The following is an 18190-nucleotide window of genomic DNA, read 5'->3' as shown; positions in this document are numbered from 1 at the left end:
ATAACAACCTCTACAGGCTGAAGAGGGCAACACTAGTTCACTCTATAACAACCTCTACAGGCAGAAGAGGGTGAGACTAGTTAGCTCTATAACAACCTGTGTTGACTGAAGAGGACAAGACTAGTTAGCTCTATAACAATCTGTATTGATTGAAGAGGACAAGACTAGTTATCTCTATAACAATCTGTATTGATTGAAGAGGACAAGACTAGTTCACTCTGTCTCAATCTGTATTGACCGAAGAGGACGAGTAGTTAGCACTATAACAATCTGTATTGACCGAAGAGGACAAGACTAGTTAGCTCTATAACAACCTGTGTTGACCGAAGATGACAAGACTAGTTAGCACTGTAACAATCTGTATTGATTGAAGAGGACAAGACTAGTTAGCTCAATAACAATCTGTATTGATTGAAGAGGACAAGACTAGTTAGGTCTATAACAATCTGTATTGACCAAAGAGGACAAGACTAGTTAGCTCTATAACAATCTGTATTGATTGAAGAGGACAAGACTAGTTCACTCTGTCTCAACCTGTATTGACCGAAGAGAACAAGACTAGTTAGCACTATAACAATCTGTATTGACCGAAGAGGACAAGACTAGTTAGCTCTATAACAACCTGTGTTGACCGAAGATGACAAGACTAGTTAGCACTGTAACAATCTGTATTGATTGAAGAGGACAAGACTAGTTAGCTCAATAACAATCTGTATTGATTGAAGAGGACAAGACTAGTTCACTCTGTCTCAACCTGTATTGACCGAAAAGGACAAGACTAGTTCACTCTGTCTCAACCTGTATTGACCGAAGAGAACAAGACTAGTTAGCTCTATAACAATCTGTATTGACCGAAGAGGACAAGACTAGTTAGTTCTATAACAATCTGTATTGACCGAAGAGGACAAGACTAGTTAGCACTATAACAATCTGTATTGACCGAAGAGGACAAGACTAGTTAGCACTATAACAACCTGTGTTGATCGAAGAGGACAAGACTAGTTAGCGCTATAACAACCTGTATTGTCCGAAGAGGACAAGACTAGTTCACTCTGTCTCAACCTGTATTGACCGAAGAGGACAAGACTAGTTAGCGCTATAACAACCTGTATTGTCCGAAGAGGACAAGACTAGTTCACTCTGTCTCAACCTGTATTGACCGAAGAGGAAGAGTAGTTAGCACTATAACAATCTGCATTGACCGAAGAGGACAAGTCTAGTTAGCACTGTAACAATCTGTATTGATTGAAGAGGACAAGAGTAGTTAGCTCAATAACAATCTGTATTGATTGAAGAGGACAAGACTAGTTCACTCTGTCTCAACCTGTATTGACCGAAGAGGACAAGACTAGTTCACTCTGTCTCAACCTGTATTGACCGAAGAGGACAAGTAGTTAGCACTATAACAATCTGTATTGACCAAATAGGACCAGAATAGTTAGGTCTATAACAATCTGTATTGACCGAAGAGGACAAGACTAGTTAGCTCTATAACAATCTGTATTGATTGAAGAGGACAAGACTAGTTCACTCTGTCTCAACCTGTATTGACCGAAGAGGACAAGACTAGTTCACTCTGTCTCAACCTGTATTGACCGAAGAGGACAAGACTAGTTCACTCTGTCTCAACCTGTATTGACCGAAGAGGACAAGACTAGTTAGCTCTATAACAATCTGTATTGACCGAAGAGGACAAGACTAGTTCACTCTGTCTCAACCTGTATTGACCGAAGAGGACAAGACTAGTTCACTCTGTCTCAACCTGTATTGACCGAAGAGGACAAGACTAGTTAGCACTGTAACAATCTGTATTGACCGAAGAGGACAAGACTAGTTCACTCTGTCTCAACCTGTATTGACCGAACAGGACAAGACTAGTTCACTCTGTCTCAACCTGTATTGACCGAAGAGGACAAGTAGTTAGCACTATAACAGTCTGTATTGATTGAAGAGGACAAGACTAGTTCACTCTGTCTCAACCTGTATTGACCGAATAGAACGAGTAGTTAGCACTATAACAATCTGTATTGACCGAAGAGGACAAGACTAGTTAGCTCTATAACAACCTGTGTTGACTGAAGATGACAAGACTAGTTAGCACTGTAACAATCTGTATTGATTGAAGAGGACAAGACTAGTTAGCTCAATAACAATCTGTATTGATTGAAGAGGACAAGACTAGTTCACTCTGTCTCAACCTGTATTGACCGAAGAGGACAAGACTAGTTAGCTCTATAACAATCTGTATTGACCGAAGAGGACAAGACTAGTTAGCACTATAACAATCTGTATTGACCGAAGAGGACAAGACTAGTTAGCACTATAACAATCTGTATTGATTGAAGAGGACAAGACTAGTTCACTCTGTCTCAACCTGTATTGACCGAAGAGAACAAGACTAGTTAGCTCTATAACAATCTGTATTGACCGAAGAGGACAAGACTAGTTAGCACTATAACAATCTGTATTGACCGAAGAGGACAAGACTAGTTAGCACTATAACAATCTGTATTGACCGAAGAGGACAAGACTAGTTAGTTAGCACTATAACAATCTGTATTGACCGAAGAGGACAAGACTAGTTAGCACTATAACAACCTGTATTGTCCGAAGAGGACAAGACTAGTTCACTCTGTCTCAACCTGTATTGACCGAAGAGGACAAGACTAGTTAGCTCTATAACAATCTGTTCTGACCGAAGAGGACAAGACTAGTTCACTCTGTCTCAACCTGTATTGACCGAAGAGGACAAGACTAGTTAGCACTATAACAATCTGTATTGACTGAAGAGGACAAGACTAGTTCACTCTTTCTCAACCTGTATTGACCGAAGAGGACAAGACTAGTTCACTCTGTCTCAACCTGTATTGACCGAAGAGGATGAGTAGTTAGCACTATAACAATCTGTATTGACCGAAGAGGACAAGACTAGTTCACTCTGTCTCAACCTGTATTGACCGAAGAGGACAAGTAGTTAGCACTATAACAATCTGTATTGACCGAAGAGGACAAGACTAGTTAGCTCTATAACAATCTGTATTGACCGAAGAGGACAAGACTAGTTCACTCTGTCTCAACCTGTATTGACCGAAGAGGACAAGACTAGTTAGCACTATAACAATCTGTATTGTCCGAAGAGGACAAGACTAGTTCACTCTGTCTCAACCTGTATTGACCGAAGAGGACAAGACTAGTTCACTCTGTCTCAACCTGTATTGACCGAAGAGGACAAGACTAGTTCACTCTGTCTCAACCTGTATTGACCGAAGAGGACGAGTAGTTAGCACTATAACAATCTGTATTGACCGAAGAGGACAAGACTAGTTAGCACTGTAACAACCTGTGTTGACTGAAGATGACAAGACTAGTTAGCACTGTAACAATCTGTATTGATTGAAGAGGACAAGACTAGTTAGCTCAATAACAATCTGTATTGACCGAAGAGGACAAGACTAGTTAGCTCTATAACAATCTGTATTGATTGAAGAGGACAAGACTAGTTCACTCTGTCTCAACCTGTATTGACCGAATAGGACGAGTAGTTAGCACTATAACAATCTGTATTGACCGAAGAGGACAAGACTAGTTAGCTCTATAACAACCTGTGTTGACTGAAGATGACAAGACTAGTTAGCACTGTAACAATCTGTATTGATTGAAGAGGACAAGACTAGTTAGCTCAATAACAATCTGTATTGATTGAAGAGGACAAGACTAGTTAGCACTATAACAACCTGTGTTGACCGAAGAGGACAAGACTAGTTAGCGCTATAACAACCTGTATTGTCCGAAGAGGACAAGACTAGTTCACTCTGTCTCAACCTGTATTGACCGAAGAGGACGAGTAGTTAGCACTATAACAATCTGTATTGATTGAAGAGGACAAGACTAGTTCACTCTGTCTCAACCTGTATTGACCGAAGAGGACAAGACTAGTTAGCTCTATAACAATCTGTATTGACCGAAGAGGACACGACTAGTTAGCACTATAACAACCTGTATTGACCGAAGAGGACAAGACTAGTTAGCGCTATAACAACCTTTACGGGCTGAAGAGGGTAAGACGGGTGACATTAGAAACTAGATCTGAAAACAAACACAGTAGAAAGCCTCACCATGTAACAGACGTGTCTTCATCATGTGATGTTTATGACACGTGTCTTTATCATGTGATGTTATTGACACTTTCTAACATATACCTATCTTCTTCTGGTTGTTTGCAGCCAAAAGCCTTGAAGATGCTGGGGCTGGAGGTAATAGCAAGTCTTTGTTCAAGAAATACTGTACATATTTCCTTCATTCAACCATGCTGGAAACGTTATTTTCCTTTACAATGAGAGATGTTAGAGGGTACAGTTCACAAACACAAAACTATTATAAATAAAGTTATCTGCACAACACTATTCTAAAAGTTCCCCTCTTTGTGTTATCTGCCCTAACATCCTCACTTCACCCGTGTCACTTCCTGTGTCACCAGGACGACGAGCCGAGGGGAAAGAAGAAGAAAGGGAAGAAGAAGAAAGAGGAGGAGGTAGAGATAGATGTGGACGACCCTGAGGTCTGTCGCTTCACCTACCCCTTCCACGAGCTGATGGTGTGGGCCGTTCTCATGAAGCGCCAGAAGATGGCACTGTTTCTGTGGCAACGTGGGGAGGAGGCCATGGCCAAGGCTCTGGTGGCCTGTAAGCTATACACAGCCATGGCTAAAGAGTCATCTGAACTGGTGGACGATATCGCCCAGGACCTGGACAACAACTCCAAGTGAGTTCCTGTCTTAAACTTCTCCCACTCCTGAGATAGTGGTTCCTGTCTTATACTTATCCCACTACTGAGATAGTGGTTCCTGTCTTATACTTCTCCCTCTAATGATAGTGGTTCCTGTATTATACTTCTCCCACTACTGAGATAGTGGTTCCTGTCTTATACTTCTCCCACTACTGAGATAGTGGTTCCTGTCTTATACTTCTCCCACTACTGAGATAGTGGTTGCTGTCTTATACTTCTGCCACTACTGAGATAGTGGTTCCTGTCTTATACTTATCCCACTACTGAGATAGTGGTTCCTGTCGTATACTTCTCCCACTACTGAGATAGTGGTTCCTGTCGTATACTTCTCCCACTACTGAGATAGTGGTTCCTGTCTTATACTTCTCACACTACTGAGATAGAGGTTCCTCTCTTATACTTCTCCCACTGAGGTAGTGCTTCCTCTTGTGATCATCAGACAGGCAGGTCGTTGTCCCTGATTAAAACGTTACACAATCCCTAAAATAGTTCTACTTTTGCCTCACCTACGGTCTCCTAATTTTCATGGTCCTTCAAGCAAGTTCTTATTTATACTCGTACTTCCGGCGCCGACAGAGATGGCCGCCTCGCTTCGCGTTCCTAGGAAACTATGCAGTTTTTTGTTTTTTTACGTGTTATTTCTTACATTGGTACCCCAGGTCATCTTAGGTTTCATTACATACAGTCGGAAAGAACTACTGAATATAAGAGCAACGTCAACTCACCATCAGTACGACCAAGATTATGACTTTCCCGAAGCGGATCCTGTGTTCTGCCTTTCACTCAGGACAACGGAATGGATCCCAGCCGGCGACCCCAAAAAGCGGCTTCGAAAAATAGGAAAACGAAGCGGTTTTCTGGTCAGACTCCGGAGACGGGCACATTGTGCAACACTCCCTAGCATTCTCCTCGCCAATGTCCAGTCTCTTGACAACAAGGTTGATGAAATCCGAGCAAGGGTAGCATTCCAGAGGGACATCAGAGACTGTAACGTTCTTTGCTTCACGGAAACATGGCTCACTGGAGAGACGCTATCGGAGACGGTGCAGCCAGCTGGTTTCTCCACGCATCACGCCGACAGAAACAAACATCTTTCTGGTAAGAAGAGGGGCGGGGGCGTATGCTTTATGGTTAACGTGACGTGGTGTGGCCAAAACAACATACAGGAACTCAAGTCCTTCTGTTCACCTGATTTAGAATTCCTCACAATCAAATGTAGACCGCATTATCTACCAAGGGAATTCTCTTCAATTATAATCACATTCGTATATATTCCCCCCCAAGCAGATACATCGATGGCTCTGAACGAACTTTATTTGACTCTTTGCAAACTGGAATCCATTTATCCGGAGGCTGCATTCATTGTAGCTGGGGATTTTAACAAGGCTAATCTGAAAACAAGACTCCCTAAATTGATTCAGCATATCGATTGCGCAACCAGGGCTGGAAAAACCTTGGATCATTGCTATTCCAACTTCCGCGACGCATATAAGGCCCTGCCCCGCACTCCTTTCGGAAAAGCTAACCACGACTCCATTTTGTTGATCCCTGCCTACAGACAGAAACTAAAACAAGAAGCTCCCGCGCTGAGGTCTGTTCAACGCTGGTCCGACCAATCTGATTCCACACTCCAAGACTGCTTCCATCACGTGGACTGGGATATGTTCCGTATTGCGTCAGACGACAACATTGACGAATACGCTGATTCGGTGTGCGAGTTCATTAGAACCTGCGTTGAAGATGTCGTTCCCATAGCAACGATTAAAACATTCCCAAACCAGAAACCGTGGATTGATGGCAGCATTCGGGTGAAACTGAAAGCGCGAACCACTGCTTTTAATCAGGGCAAGGTGACTGGAAACATGACCGAATACAAACAGTGTAACTATTCCCTCTGCAAGGCAATCAAACAAGCTAAGCGTCAGTATAGAGACAAAGTAGAATCTCAATTCAACGGCTCAGACACGAGGTATGTGGCAGGGTCTACAGTCAATCACGGATTACAAAAAGAAAACCAGCACCGTCACGGACCAGGATGTCTTGCTCCCAGGCAGACTAAATAACTTTTTTGCCCGCTTTGACACTGCCCGCAACCAAAACATGCGGACTCTCCTTCACTGCAGCCGACGTGAGGAAAACATTTAAACGTGTCAACCCTCGCAAGGCTGCAGGCCCAGATGGCATCCCCAGCCGCGCCCTCAGAGCATGCGCAGACCAGCTGGCTGGTGTGTTTACGGACATATTCAATCAATCCCTATCCCAGTCTGTTGTTCCCACATGCTTCAAGAGGGCCACCATTGTTCCTGTTCCCAAGAAAGCTAAGGTAACTGAGCTAAACGACTACCGCCCCGTAGCACTCACTTCCGTCATCATGAAGTGCTTTGAGAGACTAGTCAAGGACCATATCACCTCCACCCTACCTGACACCCTAGACCCACTCCAATTTGCTTACCGCCCAAATAGGTCCACAGACGATGCAATCTCAACCACACTGCACACTGCCCTAACCCATCTGGACAAGAGGAATACCTATGTGAGAATGCTGTTCATCGACTACAGCTCGGCATTTAACACAATAGTGCCCTCCAAGCTCCTCACCAAGCTCGAGACCCTGGGTCTCGACCCCGCCCTGTGCAACTGGGTACTGGACTTCCTGACGGGCCGCCCCCAGGTGGTGAGGGTAGGCAACAACATCTCCACCCCGCTGATCCTCAACACTGGGGCCCCACAAGGGTGCGTTCTGAGCCCTCTCCTGTACTCCCTGTTCACCCACGACTGCGTGGCCACGCACGCCTCCAACACTATCATCAAGTTTGCGGACGACACAACAGTGGTAGGCTTGATTACCAACAACGACGAGACGGCCTACAGGGAGGAGGTGAGGGCACTCGGAGTGTGGTGTCAGGAAAATAACCTCACACTCAACGTCAACAAAACTAAGGAGATGATTGTGGACTTCAGGAAACAGCAGAGGGAACACCCCCCTATCCACATCGATGGAACAGTAGTGGAGAGGGTAGTAAGTTTTAAGTTCCTCGGCGTACACATCACAGACAAACTGAATTGGTCCACCCACACAGACAGCATCGTGAAGAAGGCGCAGCAGCGCCTCTTCATCCTCAGGAGGCTAAAGAAATTCGGCTTGTCACCAAAAGCACTCACAAACTTCTACAGATGCACAATCGAGAGCATCCTGTCGAGCTGTATCACCGCCTGGTACGGCAACTGCTCCGCCCACAAGCGTAAGGCTCTCCAGAGGGTAGTGAGGTCTGCACAACACATCACCGGGGGCAAACTACCTGCCCTCCAGGACACCTACACCACCCGATGTCACAGGAAGGCCATAAAGATCATCAAGGACAACAACCACCCGAGCAACTGCCTGTTCACCCCGCTATCATCCAGAAGGCGAGGTCAGTACAGGTGCATCAAAGCTGGGACCGAGAGACTGAAAAACAGCTTCTATCTCAAGGCCATCAGACTGTTAAACAGCCACCACTAACATTGAGTGGCTGCTGCCAACACACTGAACCAACTCCAGCCACTTTAATAATGGGAATTGATGGGAAATTATGTAAAATATATCACTAGCCACTTTAAACAATGCTACCTAATATAATGTTTACATACCCTACATTATTAATCTCATATGTATACGTATATACTGTACTCTATATCATCTACTGCATCCTTATGTAATACATGTATCACTAGCCACTTTAACTATGCCACTTTGTTTATATACTCATCTCATATGTATATACTGCACTCAATACCATTTACTGTATCTTGCCTATGCCGCTCTGTACCATCACTCATTCATATATCTTTATGTACATATTCTTTATCCCCTTACACTTGTGTCTATAAGGTAGTAGTTTTGGAATTGTTAGCTAGATTACTTGTTGGTTATTACTGCATTGTCGGAACTAGAAGCACAAGCATTTCGCTACACTCGCACTAACATCTGCTAACCATGTGTATGTGACAAATAAACATTTTATTTTATTTTATTATTTACAATGACGGCATATTTCAACCTATAGTTCCATACACCCTATTTCCCATTGTGCTTAGTATAGCAAGCCGGATTAAGATCAGATTTTTCAGGCCATATAGTCTTAGTAAAAAGAGATTACTCTTTCTCCACAGGGAGTTTGGCCAGCTTGCCTACGAGCTCCTGGACCAGTCCTATAAGCACGATGAACAGGTGGCCATGAAGCTGCTGACGTATGAGCTGACCAACTGGAGCAACTCTACCTGTCTGAAGCTGGCCGTGGCCGCCAAGCACAGAGACTTCATCGCCCACACCTGCAGTCAGATGCTGCTGACCGACATGTGGATGGGAAATCTGAGAATGGGGAAGAACCCTGGGCTTAAGGTAAATTAACGGAGTTGAACTGGTAAACCTCCCTCCTTAGCTTGACATACCAACACCAGCATCACTGAACTCTAACCATAACCCCATGAGTTGAGAAACAGACTTTCGTGTTGCTTTACTCTTTGCTGTAGAGCAGAAACAACCCAATGAGTTGAGAAACAGACTTTCATGCTGCTTTACTCTTTGCTGTAGAGCAGAAACAACCCCATGAGTTGAGAAACAGACTTTTATGCTGATTTACTCTTTGCTGTAGAGCAGAAACAACCCCATGAGTTGAGGAACCGACTTTCATGCTCCTTTACTCTTTGCTGGAGAACAGAAACAACCCCATGAGTTCAGAAACAGACTGACTTTCATGACCACATGGACAATACCCTTCATATCTATACGGTACAGACAGTTCTGCAGATCTGCTCTGCAAGCTCTTTGGGGTCTGGGCCGGGTTACTGTTTAAGCACTTTGTGATGAGGATTTTTGTCTTTCTAGGTGATTCTGGGCATCATATTCCCTCCATCAATTCTGCTGCTGGTGGACTTCAAAGGAGAAGACCAGTCCTACACAGCTGACTCTGAAGAAGGGAAAGACAAGGACGATGACGCTGGCAAGGTACAGAAGACTCTGATTGGCCAACATACAGTATCATAAAATGCTTGGTGAGATGTTCATCCACAAGACTCTGTTCCTTGAACTTATATTGACATTTTAGTCATTTAGCAGGTGCTCCAGAGTGACCTATCAGCAAAGTCACTACTTGTAACAATTATCACAATTTCTTTATTTAACCATTATTTATCTAGGCAAGTCAGTTAAGAACAAATTCTTATTTACAATGACGGCTTACCCCGGCCAAACCCAGACGACACTGGGCCAATTGTGCACCACTCTATGGGACTCCCAATCAGGGCCGGATGTGATACAGCCTGGATTCGAACCAGGGACTGTAGTGACACCTCTTGCATTGAAAAGCAGTACCTTAGACAGCAGCGCTACTCGGGGGGCCCCCAAAAAATACAACAACAAAAAAATTACATCAAACAGATAGAACCATAGCAACAGTGTAAAAGATAGGCCCCTAGTAACAATTAGACCGATAGGACTATAGCTACAGTGTAAAAGATAGGCCTCTAGTAACAATGTAACCGATTGGCCCCTAGTAACAGTGTAACCGATTGGCCCATAGTAGCAGGGTAAAATATAGGATCCTAGTAACAGTGTAACAGATATGTCGGTAGTAACAGGATAACAAATAGGACCCAAGTAACAGTGTAACTGCTAGGTCCCTAGTAACAGTGTGAAAGATTGGCCCCTAGTAACAGTGTAAAATGTAGGCCCCTAGTAACACTGTAATAGAATGGCCCATAGTAACAGTATAATATATAGGCCCTCAGTAACAGTTTAACAGATAGGCTCCTAGTAACATGGTAACAGACAGATAGGCCCCTAGTAACAGTGTAACAGATAGGTCGATAGTAACAGGATAAAAGGCTTCAAACTTTTCTAAGATAAATCAAATGTATTTATATAGCCCTTCGTACATCAGCTGATATCTCAAAGTGCTGTACAGAAACCCAGCCTAAAACCCCCAAACAGCAAGCAATGCAGGTGTAGAAACACGGTGGCTAGGAAAAACTCCTTAGAAAGGCAAAAACCCTGGAAGAAACCTAGAGAGGAACCAGGCTATGAGGGGTGGCCAGTCCTCTTCTGGTTGTGCCGGGTGGAGATTATAACAGAACATGGCCAAGATGTTCAAATGTTCATAAATGACCAGCATGGTCCAATAATAATTAGGCAGAACAGTTGAAACTGGAGCAGCAGCACAGCCAGGTGGACTGGGGACAGCAAGGAGTCATCATGCCAGGTAGTCCTGAGGCATGGTCCTAGGGCTCAGGTCCTCTGAGAGAAAGAGAGAAAGAGAGAATTAGAGAGAGCATACTTAAATTCACACAGGACACCGGATAAGACAGGAGAAGTACTCCAGATATAACAAACTGACCCTAGCCCCCTGACACATAAACTACTGCAGCATAAATACTGGAGGCTGAGACCGGAGGGGTCAGGAGACACTGTGGCCCCATCCGATGATACCCCCGGACCGGGCCAAACATGAAGGATATAACCCCACCCACTTTGCCAAAGCACAGCCCCCACACCACTAGAGGGATATCTTCAACCACCAACTTACCATCCTGAGACAAGGCTGAGTATAGCCCACAAAGATCTCCGCCGCGGCACAACCCAAGATAGGCTCCTAGTAACATGGTAACAGACAGATAGGTCGATAGTAACAGGATAACAGATACACTTACTAGTGGCCTATCTGTTACACTGTTACTAGGTGCATGTCTGTTACACTGTTACTGGGAGATTATATCTTACACTGTTACTATGGGCCTAAGGGCCTAAAATATAGGCCCCTAGTAACAGTGTAACAGACATGCCCCTAGTAACAGTGTAACATATAGGTCGATAGCAACAGGGTAACAGGTAGGCCCCTAGTAACAGGGTATCTGTTACCCTGTTACTACTAGGTAGGCCCCTAGTAACAGTGTACCAGAGGTCGATATGTGAATGTTTTTGGCGCCGACAGAGATGGACGCCTCGCTTCGCATTCTTAGGAAACTATGCCGTATTTAGGTGTTTTACTTATTATTGCTTACACTGTTACCCCAGGAATTCTCAAGTCTTATTACATTCAGCCGGGGGGAACATTTGGATATAAGAGCAACTTCAACTTACAAACATTACGACCAGGAATACGACTTTCCCGAAGTGGATCCTCTGTTTGGACCACCACCCAGGACAATGGATTGGATCCCAGCAGGCGACCCAAAACAACGGCACCACAGAAGGGGCAGACGGAATGGTCTTCTGGTCAGATTCCGTAGACGGGCACACGACCCACCGCTCCCGAGTATACTACTCGCCAATGTCCAGTCTCTTGACAACAAGGTAGACAAAATTCAAGCAAGGGTTGCCTTCCAGGGAGACATCAGAGATTGTAATATTCTTTGTTTCACAGAAACATGGCTCACTCGGGATACGTTATCAGAGTCGGTACAGCTACCCGGTTTCTTCACGCATCGCTCCGACAGAAACAAACATCTCTCTGGTAAGAAGAAGGGCGGTGTTTTCCTTAAGATTAACGAGTCGTGATGTGATCATGACAACATACAGGAACTCAAGTCATTTTGTTCACCTGACCTAGAATTCCTTACGATCAAATGCCGACCGCATTATCTACCAAGAGAATTATCTTTGATTATAATCCCAGCCGTGTATATCCCTACCAAGCAGACACCTCGACGGGCCTGAAAGAACTTCACTGGATTCTATGTAAACTGGAAACCACATATCCTGAGGCTGAATTTATTGTAGCTGGGGATTTTAACAAGGCTAATCTGAAAACAAGGCTCCCGAAATTTTATCAGCATATCGAATGCGCTACCCGGGCTGGCAACACCCTGGATCATTGCTACTCTAATTTCCGAGATACATACAAAGCCCTTCCTCGCCCTCCTTTCGGCAAATCTGACCACAACTCCATTTTGTTGCTCTCAGCCTATAGACAGAAACTAAAACAGGAAATGCCCGTGCTCAGGTCTGTTCAACACTGGTCTGATCAATCCAATTCCCCGCTTCAAGATTGCTTCGATCAAGTGGACTGGGATATGTTCCAGATTGCCTCAGACAATAACATTGATGAATACGCTGATTCGGTGAGCGAGTTTATTAGCAAGTGCATCGGTGATGTGGTACCCACGGTGACCATTAAACCATTCCTCAACCAGAAACCGTGGATTGATGGCAGCATTCGCACAAAACTGAAAGCGCGTACCATGGCTTTTAATCATGGCAAGGCGACCAGAAACATGACCAAATACAAACAGTGTAGCTATTCCCTCCGCAAGGCAATCAAACAAGCTAAGCTTCGGTATAGAGACAAAGTAGAGTCTCAATTCCACGGCCCAGACATGAGACGTATGTGGCAGGGTCTTCAGCTGTTCTAACATGCTTCAAGAGGGCCACCATTGTTCCTGTTCCCAAGAAAGCTAAGGTAACTGAGCCAAAACGACTACGGGACGTAGCACTCACTTCCCTCATCATGAAGTGCTTTGAGAGACTCGTCAAGGATCATATCACCTCCACACTACCTGACACCCTAGACCCACTCCAATTTGCTCACTTCCCCAATAGGTCAACAGACGACACAATCGCAACCACACTGCACACCGCCCTAATCCATCTGCTCAGCATTTAACACCATAGTACCCTCCAAACTTGCCATTAAGCTCGAGACCCTGGGTCTCAACCCCGCCCTGTGCAACTGAGTCCTGGACTTTGACGGGCCGCCCCCAGGTGGTGAGGGTAGGAAACATCTCCACCCCGCTGATCCTCAACACTGGGGCCCCACAAGCACACTGGGGCCCCACCTGTACTCCCTGTTCACCCATGGCCATGCACGCCTCCAACTCAATCATCAAGTTTGCAGACAACACTACAGTGGTAGGCTTGATTCCCAACAACAAGGAGACAGCCTACAGGGAGGTGAGGGCCCTGTCAGGAAAATAACCTCACACTCAACGTCAACAAAACAAAGGAGATGACTGTGGACTTCTGGAAACAGCAGAGGGAGCACACCCCTATCCACATCGACGGGACAGTAGTGGAGAGGGTAGTAAGTTTTAAGTTCCTCGGCGTACACATCACGGACAAACTGAATTGGTCCACCCACACAGACAGCATGGTGAAGAAGGCACAACAGCGCCTCTCAAACCTCAGGAGGCTGAAGAAATTTAGCTTGTCAACAAAAGCACTCAAACCTTTACAGATGCACAATAGAGAGCATCCTGTCGGGCTGTATCACCGCGTGGTACGGTAACTGCTCCGCCCACAACCGTAAGGCTCTCCAGAGGGTAGTGAGGTCTGCACAACACATCACCGGGGGCAAACTACCTGCCCTCCAGGACACCTACACCACCCGATGTCACAGGAAGGCCATAAAGATCATCAAGGACAACAACCACCCGAGCCACTGCCTGTTCACCCCGCTATCATCCAGAAGGCGAGGTCAGTACAGGTGCATCAAAGCTGGGACCGAGAGACTGAAAAACAGCTTCTATCTCAAAGCCATCAGACTGTTAAACAGCCATCACTAACATTGAGTGGCTTCTGCCAACATACACACTCAATCTCTAGCCACTTTAATAATTAAATAATTGGATGTAATAAAGTTCTCTAGTCACTTAAACAATGTCACTTTATATAATGTTTACATACACTACATTACTCATCTCATATGTGTATACTGTAATCTGTACCATCTACTGCATCTTGCCTATGCCGTTCGGCCATCGCTCATCCATATATTTATATGTACATATTCTTAATCATTCCTTTACACTTGTGTGTGTATAAGGTATTTGTCGTGAAATTGTTAGATTACTTGTTACATACTACTGCACGGTCGGAACTAGAAGCACAAGAATTTTGCTACACTCGCATTAACATCTGCTAACCATGTGTATGCAACCAATAACATTTTATTTTATTTGATAGTAACAAGGTAACAGGTAGGCCGATAATAACAGGGTAACAGGGAGGCCGATAGGCCAATAATAACAGGGTAACAGATAGGCCCCTAGTACCAGTGATTCCTGGTATTATTTTGTATTGATTGATTTATTGGTTGATTGATCAATTTATTGTTTCAGGATGACGTTGTGTCAAGGAAGGGGGATGAAGAGGAGGGCAGCAGTAATGTCAGGAGGAAGCCCATTGGACGGAGGATCTATGAGTTCTATGATGCCCCGTTCACCAAGTTCTGGTTCAACACCGTAAGTATCACTACAGTAATAAAATAGTATACAGACCTCCTACCTGATCCTAATAAAACACTAAACAGACCTCCTACCTGATCCTAAAAAAACACTAAACAGACCTCCTACCTGATCCTAATAAAACACTAAACAGACCTCCTACCGGATCCTAAAAAAACACTAAACTGACCTCCTACCGGATCCTAAAAAAACACTAAACTGACCTCCTACCTGATCCTAATAAAACACTAAACTGACCTCCTACCTGATCCTAATAAAACACTAAACATACCTCCTACCTGATTCTAATAAAACACTAAACATACCTCCTACCTGATCCTAATAAAACACTAAACAGACCTCCTACCTGATCCTAATAAAACACTAAACAGACCTCCTACCTGATCCTAATAAAACACTAAACAGACCTCCTACCTGATCCTAATTAAACACTAAACAGACCTACCTGGGCTACCTGATGTCTAGCGGCATGTTGTGTTATGTTATGTGGTCTATCTATTTCTCTGTTAGATCTCCTACCTGGGCTACCTGATGCTGTATAACTACATAATCCTGGTGAAGATGGAGCGATGGCCGTCCATCCAGGAGTGGACCGTCATTGCCTACATCCTAACGCTCGGCTTCGAGAAAGTCAGACAGGTAAATTAGAAACAAGTTTAAGTTCAAAGTCAAATTCAAGTAAGCTTGGGGAATTCATTCTCAGCTGAAAATAAAATATTCCCAACAATATTGCATCTATAGTGCACTATATACCATCTTACCTCCTATATAAATACGTTATAGGTAATAGGCTATTTCAGATGCAACTGTACTGTATGTGAGCATTGATTGATGCTTTGTACTTCCTTCATCGACCCTGAAGTCAGACAGGGTGTAGTTTACATCAAGATGTTTCGCTACAGAAATAGGACATCCTACCCCATGCCCGGTTCTGGCTCAGACAAGGCTTACTTACTAACTTCGACCTTAACCCATAGATCCTGATGTCAGAGCCTTACTTTGAATTTGACCCATAGATCCTGATGTCAGAGCCTGGGAAGCTGAAGCAGAAGATCAACGTATGGCTGCAAGAGGTCTGGAACATCACTGACCTGGCAGCCATCTCCACCTTCCTGGTTGGCCTTCTGCTGAGGCTGCAGAACGAACCCCTCCTGGGCATCGGACGTGTCATCTACTGCATAGACATCATCTTCTGGTACATCAGGGTGCTCGACATCTTCGGGGTCAACAAGTACCTGGGACCCTATGTCATGATGATTGGGAAAATGGTAACATCATTGATTGATTGATTTTTGTTTGATATTTCAAAGTTAGTAGGCTGCTCCAGAGACAACATTACATACATGAAATATTATAGTGGATAAAACCACAACAAATCCTGAAAGATTATTACTATGGTGGTTTTATAACTTCATCCAGCTGCTTTCTCCTCATCTTACATCACTAATATTCCCCAATAAAAAAGTATTGTCATACAGCACAGGTTACAGGGGGTTAGCCCCCCATACAGAAGATACTCAGTCTGCTTGTCTTGAGGCCTACTACCTCTGAAGATACCAGATGAGGAAGGGGAGGAGGGTACTGCTCCAGATGTTGAGGACATGTTAGAAACAAAACAAATAATGGCATCCCATTGGCTTAATTATAAATCATTTAATCCAGATGACTGACATTCTATGTTCCAAATTACAATGATTAGTATGCTGTGTTCCATGTTCTATATTAGAATGATTAACATGCTGTGTTCTATGTTCTATATTAGAATTATTAACATGCTGTGTTCTATGTTCTATATTAGAATGACTGACATGCTGTGTTCTATGTTCTATATTAGAATGATTAACATGCTGTGTTCTATGTTCTATTTTAGAATAATTAACATGCTGTGTTCTATATTAGAATGATTAACATGCTGTGTTCTATATTAGAATGACTGACATGCTGTGTTCTTTGATCTATATTAGAATGATTAACATGCTGTGTTCTATATTAGAATGATTAACATGCTGTGTTGTATATTAGAATGATTAACATGCTGTGTTGTGTATTAGAATGATTAACATGCTGTGTTCTATATTAGAATGATTAACATGCTGTGTTGTATATTAGAATGATTAACATGCTGTGTTCTGTATTAGAATGATTAACATGCTGTGTTCTATATTAGAATGATTAACATGCTGTGTTGATTATTAGAATGATTAACATGCTGTGTTCTATATTAGAATGATTAACATGCTGTGTTCTATGTTCTGTAGATGATCGACATGCTGTACTTCGTGATAATCATGTTGGTGGTGTTGATGAGTTTCGGGGTGTCGCGGCAGGCCATCTTGCACCCTGATGAGGAGCCAACATGGCGTTTGGCCAGGAACATCTTCTACATGCCCTACTGGATGATCTATGGAGAGGTGTTTGCTGACTCGATCGACCGTAAGACTCAGATTTATAGTAAGATTCTGTTTCCTGTTTCACGGGCAGATGATCTGTCCTGTTTGCCCATGTTTTGATCTGTCCTGTATTTATCCAAAATGTGTTTTTGACATCACCTGGTCTCCCAGTAGCACAGAACAGTCTCCGTCTTCACCTGGTCTCCCAGCAGCACAGGACAGTATTTTACTTCACCTGGTCTCCCAGCAGCACATGACAGTCTTTGTCTTCACCTGGTCTCCCAGCAGCACATGACAGTCAGCAGCACAGGACAGTCTTTGACTTCACCTGGTCCCCAGCAGCACAGGACAGTCTTTGACTTCACCTGGGCCCCCAGCAGCACAGGAGAGTCTTTGTCTTCACCTGGTCTCCCAGCAGCACAGGACAGTCTTTGTCTTCACCTGGTCTCCCAGCAGCACAGGACAGTCTTTGACTTCACCTGGTCTCCCAGCAGCACAGGACAGTCTTTGTCTTCACCTGGTCTCCCAGCAGCACAGGACAGTCTTTGTCTTCACCTGGTCTCCCAGCAGCACAGGACAGTCTTTGACTTCACCTGGTCTCCCAGCAGCACAGGACAGTCTTTGTCTTCACCTGGTCTCCCAGCAGCTTAGGACAGTCTTTGTCTTCACCTGGTCTCTCAGCAGAACAGGACAGTCTTTGACTTCACCTGGTCTCCCAGCAGCACAGGACAGTCTTTGACTTCACCTGGTCTCCCAGCAGCACAGGACAGTCTTTGTCTTCACCTGGTCTCCCAGCA

At 44.3% G+C, this 18190-nt stretch overlaps 1 protein-coding gene across 1 annotated transcript in view; it reads left to right on the top strand.

Annotated features, from left to right (window-relative positions):
• Positions 1 to 18190, top strand: part of LOC112219072 (transient receptor potential cation channel subfamily M member 1-like) — a 136016-nt gene that overhangs the window by 78544 nt on the left and 39282 nt on the right. Inside the window, exons 15-22 of the mRNA XM_042301203.1 lie at positions 4224 to 4253; positions 4478 to 4761; positions 8938 to 9166; positions 9653 to 9772; positions 14878 to 15000; positions 15514 to 15642; positions 16020 to 16271; positions 17262 to 17436. Coding sequence (XP_042157137.1) covers positions 4224 to 4253; positions 4478 to 4761; positions 8938 to 9166; positions 9653 to 9772; positions 14878 to 15000; positions 15514 to 15642; positions 16020 to 16271; positions 17262 to 17436 — 1342 coding nt within the window. The remainder of the gene's footprint in view (positions 1 to 4223; positions 4254 to 4477; positions 4762 to 8937; positions 9167 to 9652; positions 9773 to 14877; positions 15001 to 15513; positions 15643 to 16019; positions 16272 to 17261; positions 17437 to 18190) is intronic.

Source organism: Oncorhynchus tshawytscha, linkage group LG19 (assembly GCF_018296145.1).
Source record: "Oncorhynchus tshawytscha isolate Ot180627B linkage group LG19, Otsh_v2.0, whole genome shotgun sequence".
Classification (NCBI taxonomy): Eukaryota; Metazoa; Chordata; class Actinopteri; order Salmoniformes; family Salmonidae; genus Oncorhynchus; species Oncorhynchus tshawytscha.
The sequence above is the reverse complement of the archived record's forward strand: the minus strand, read 5'-3'. Positions and strand labels throughout refer to the sequence as shown.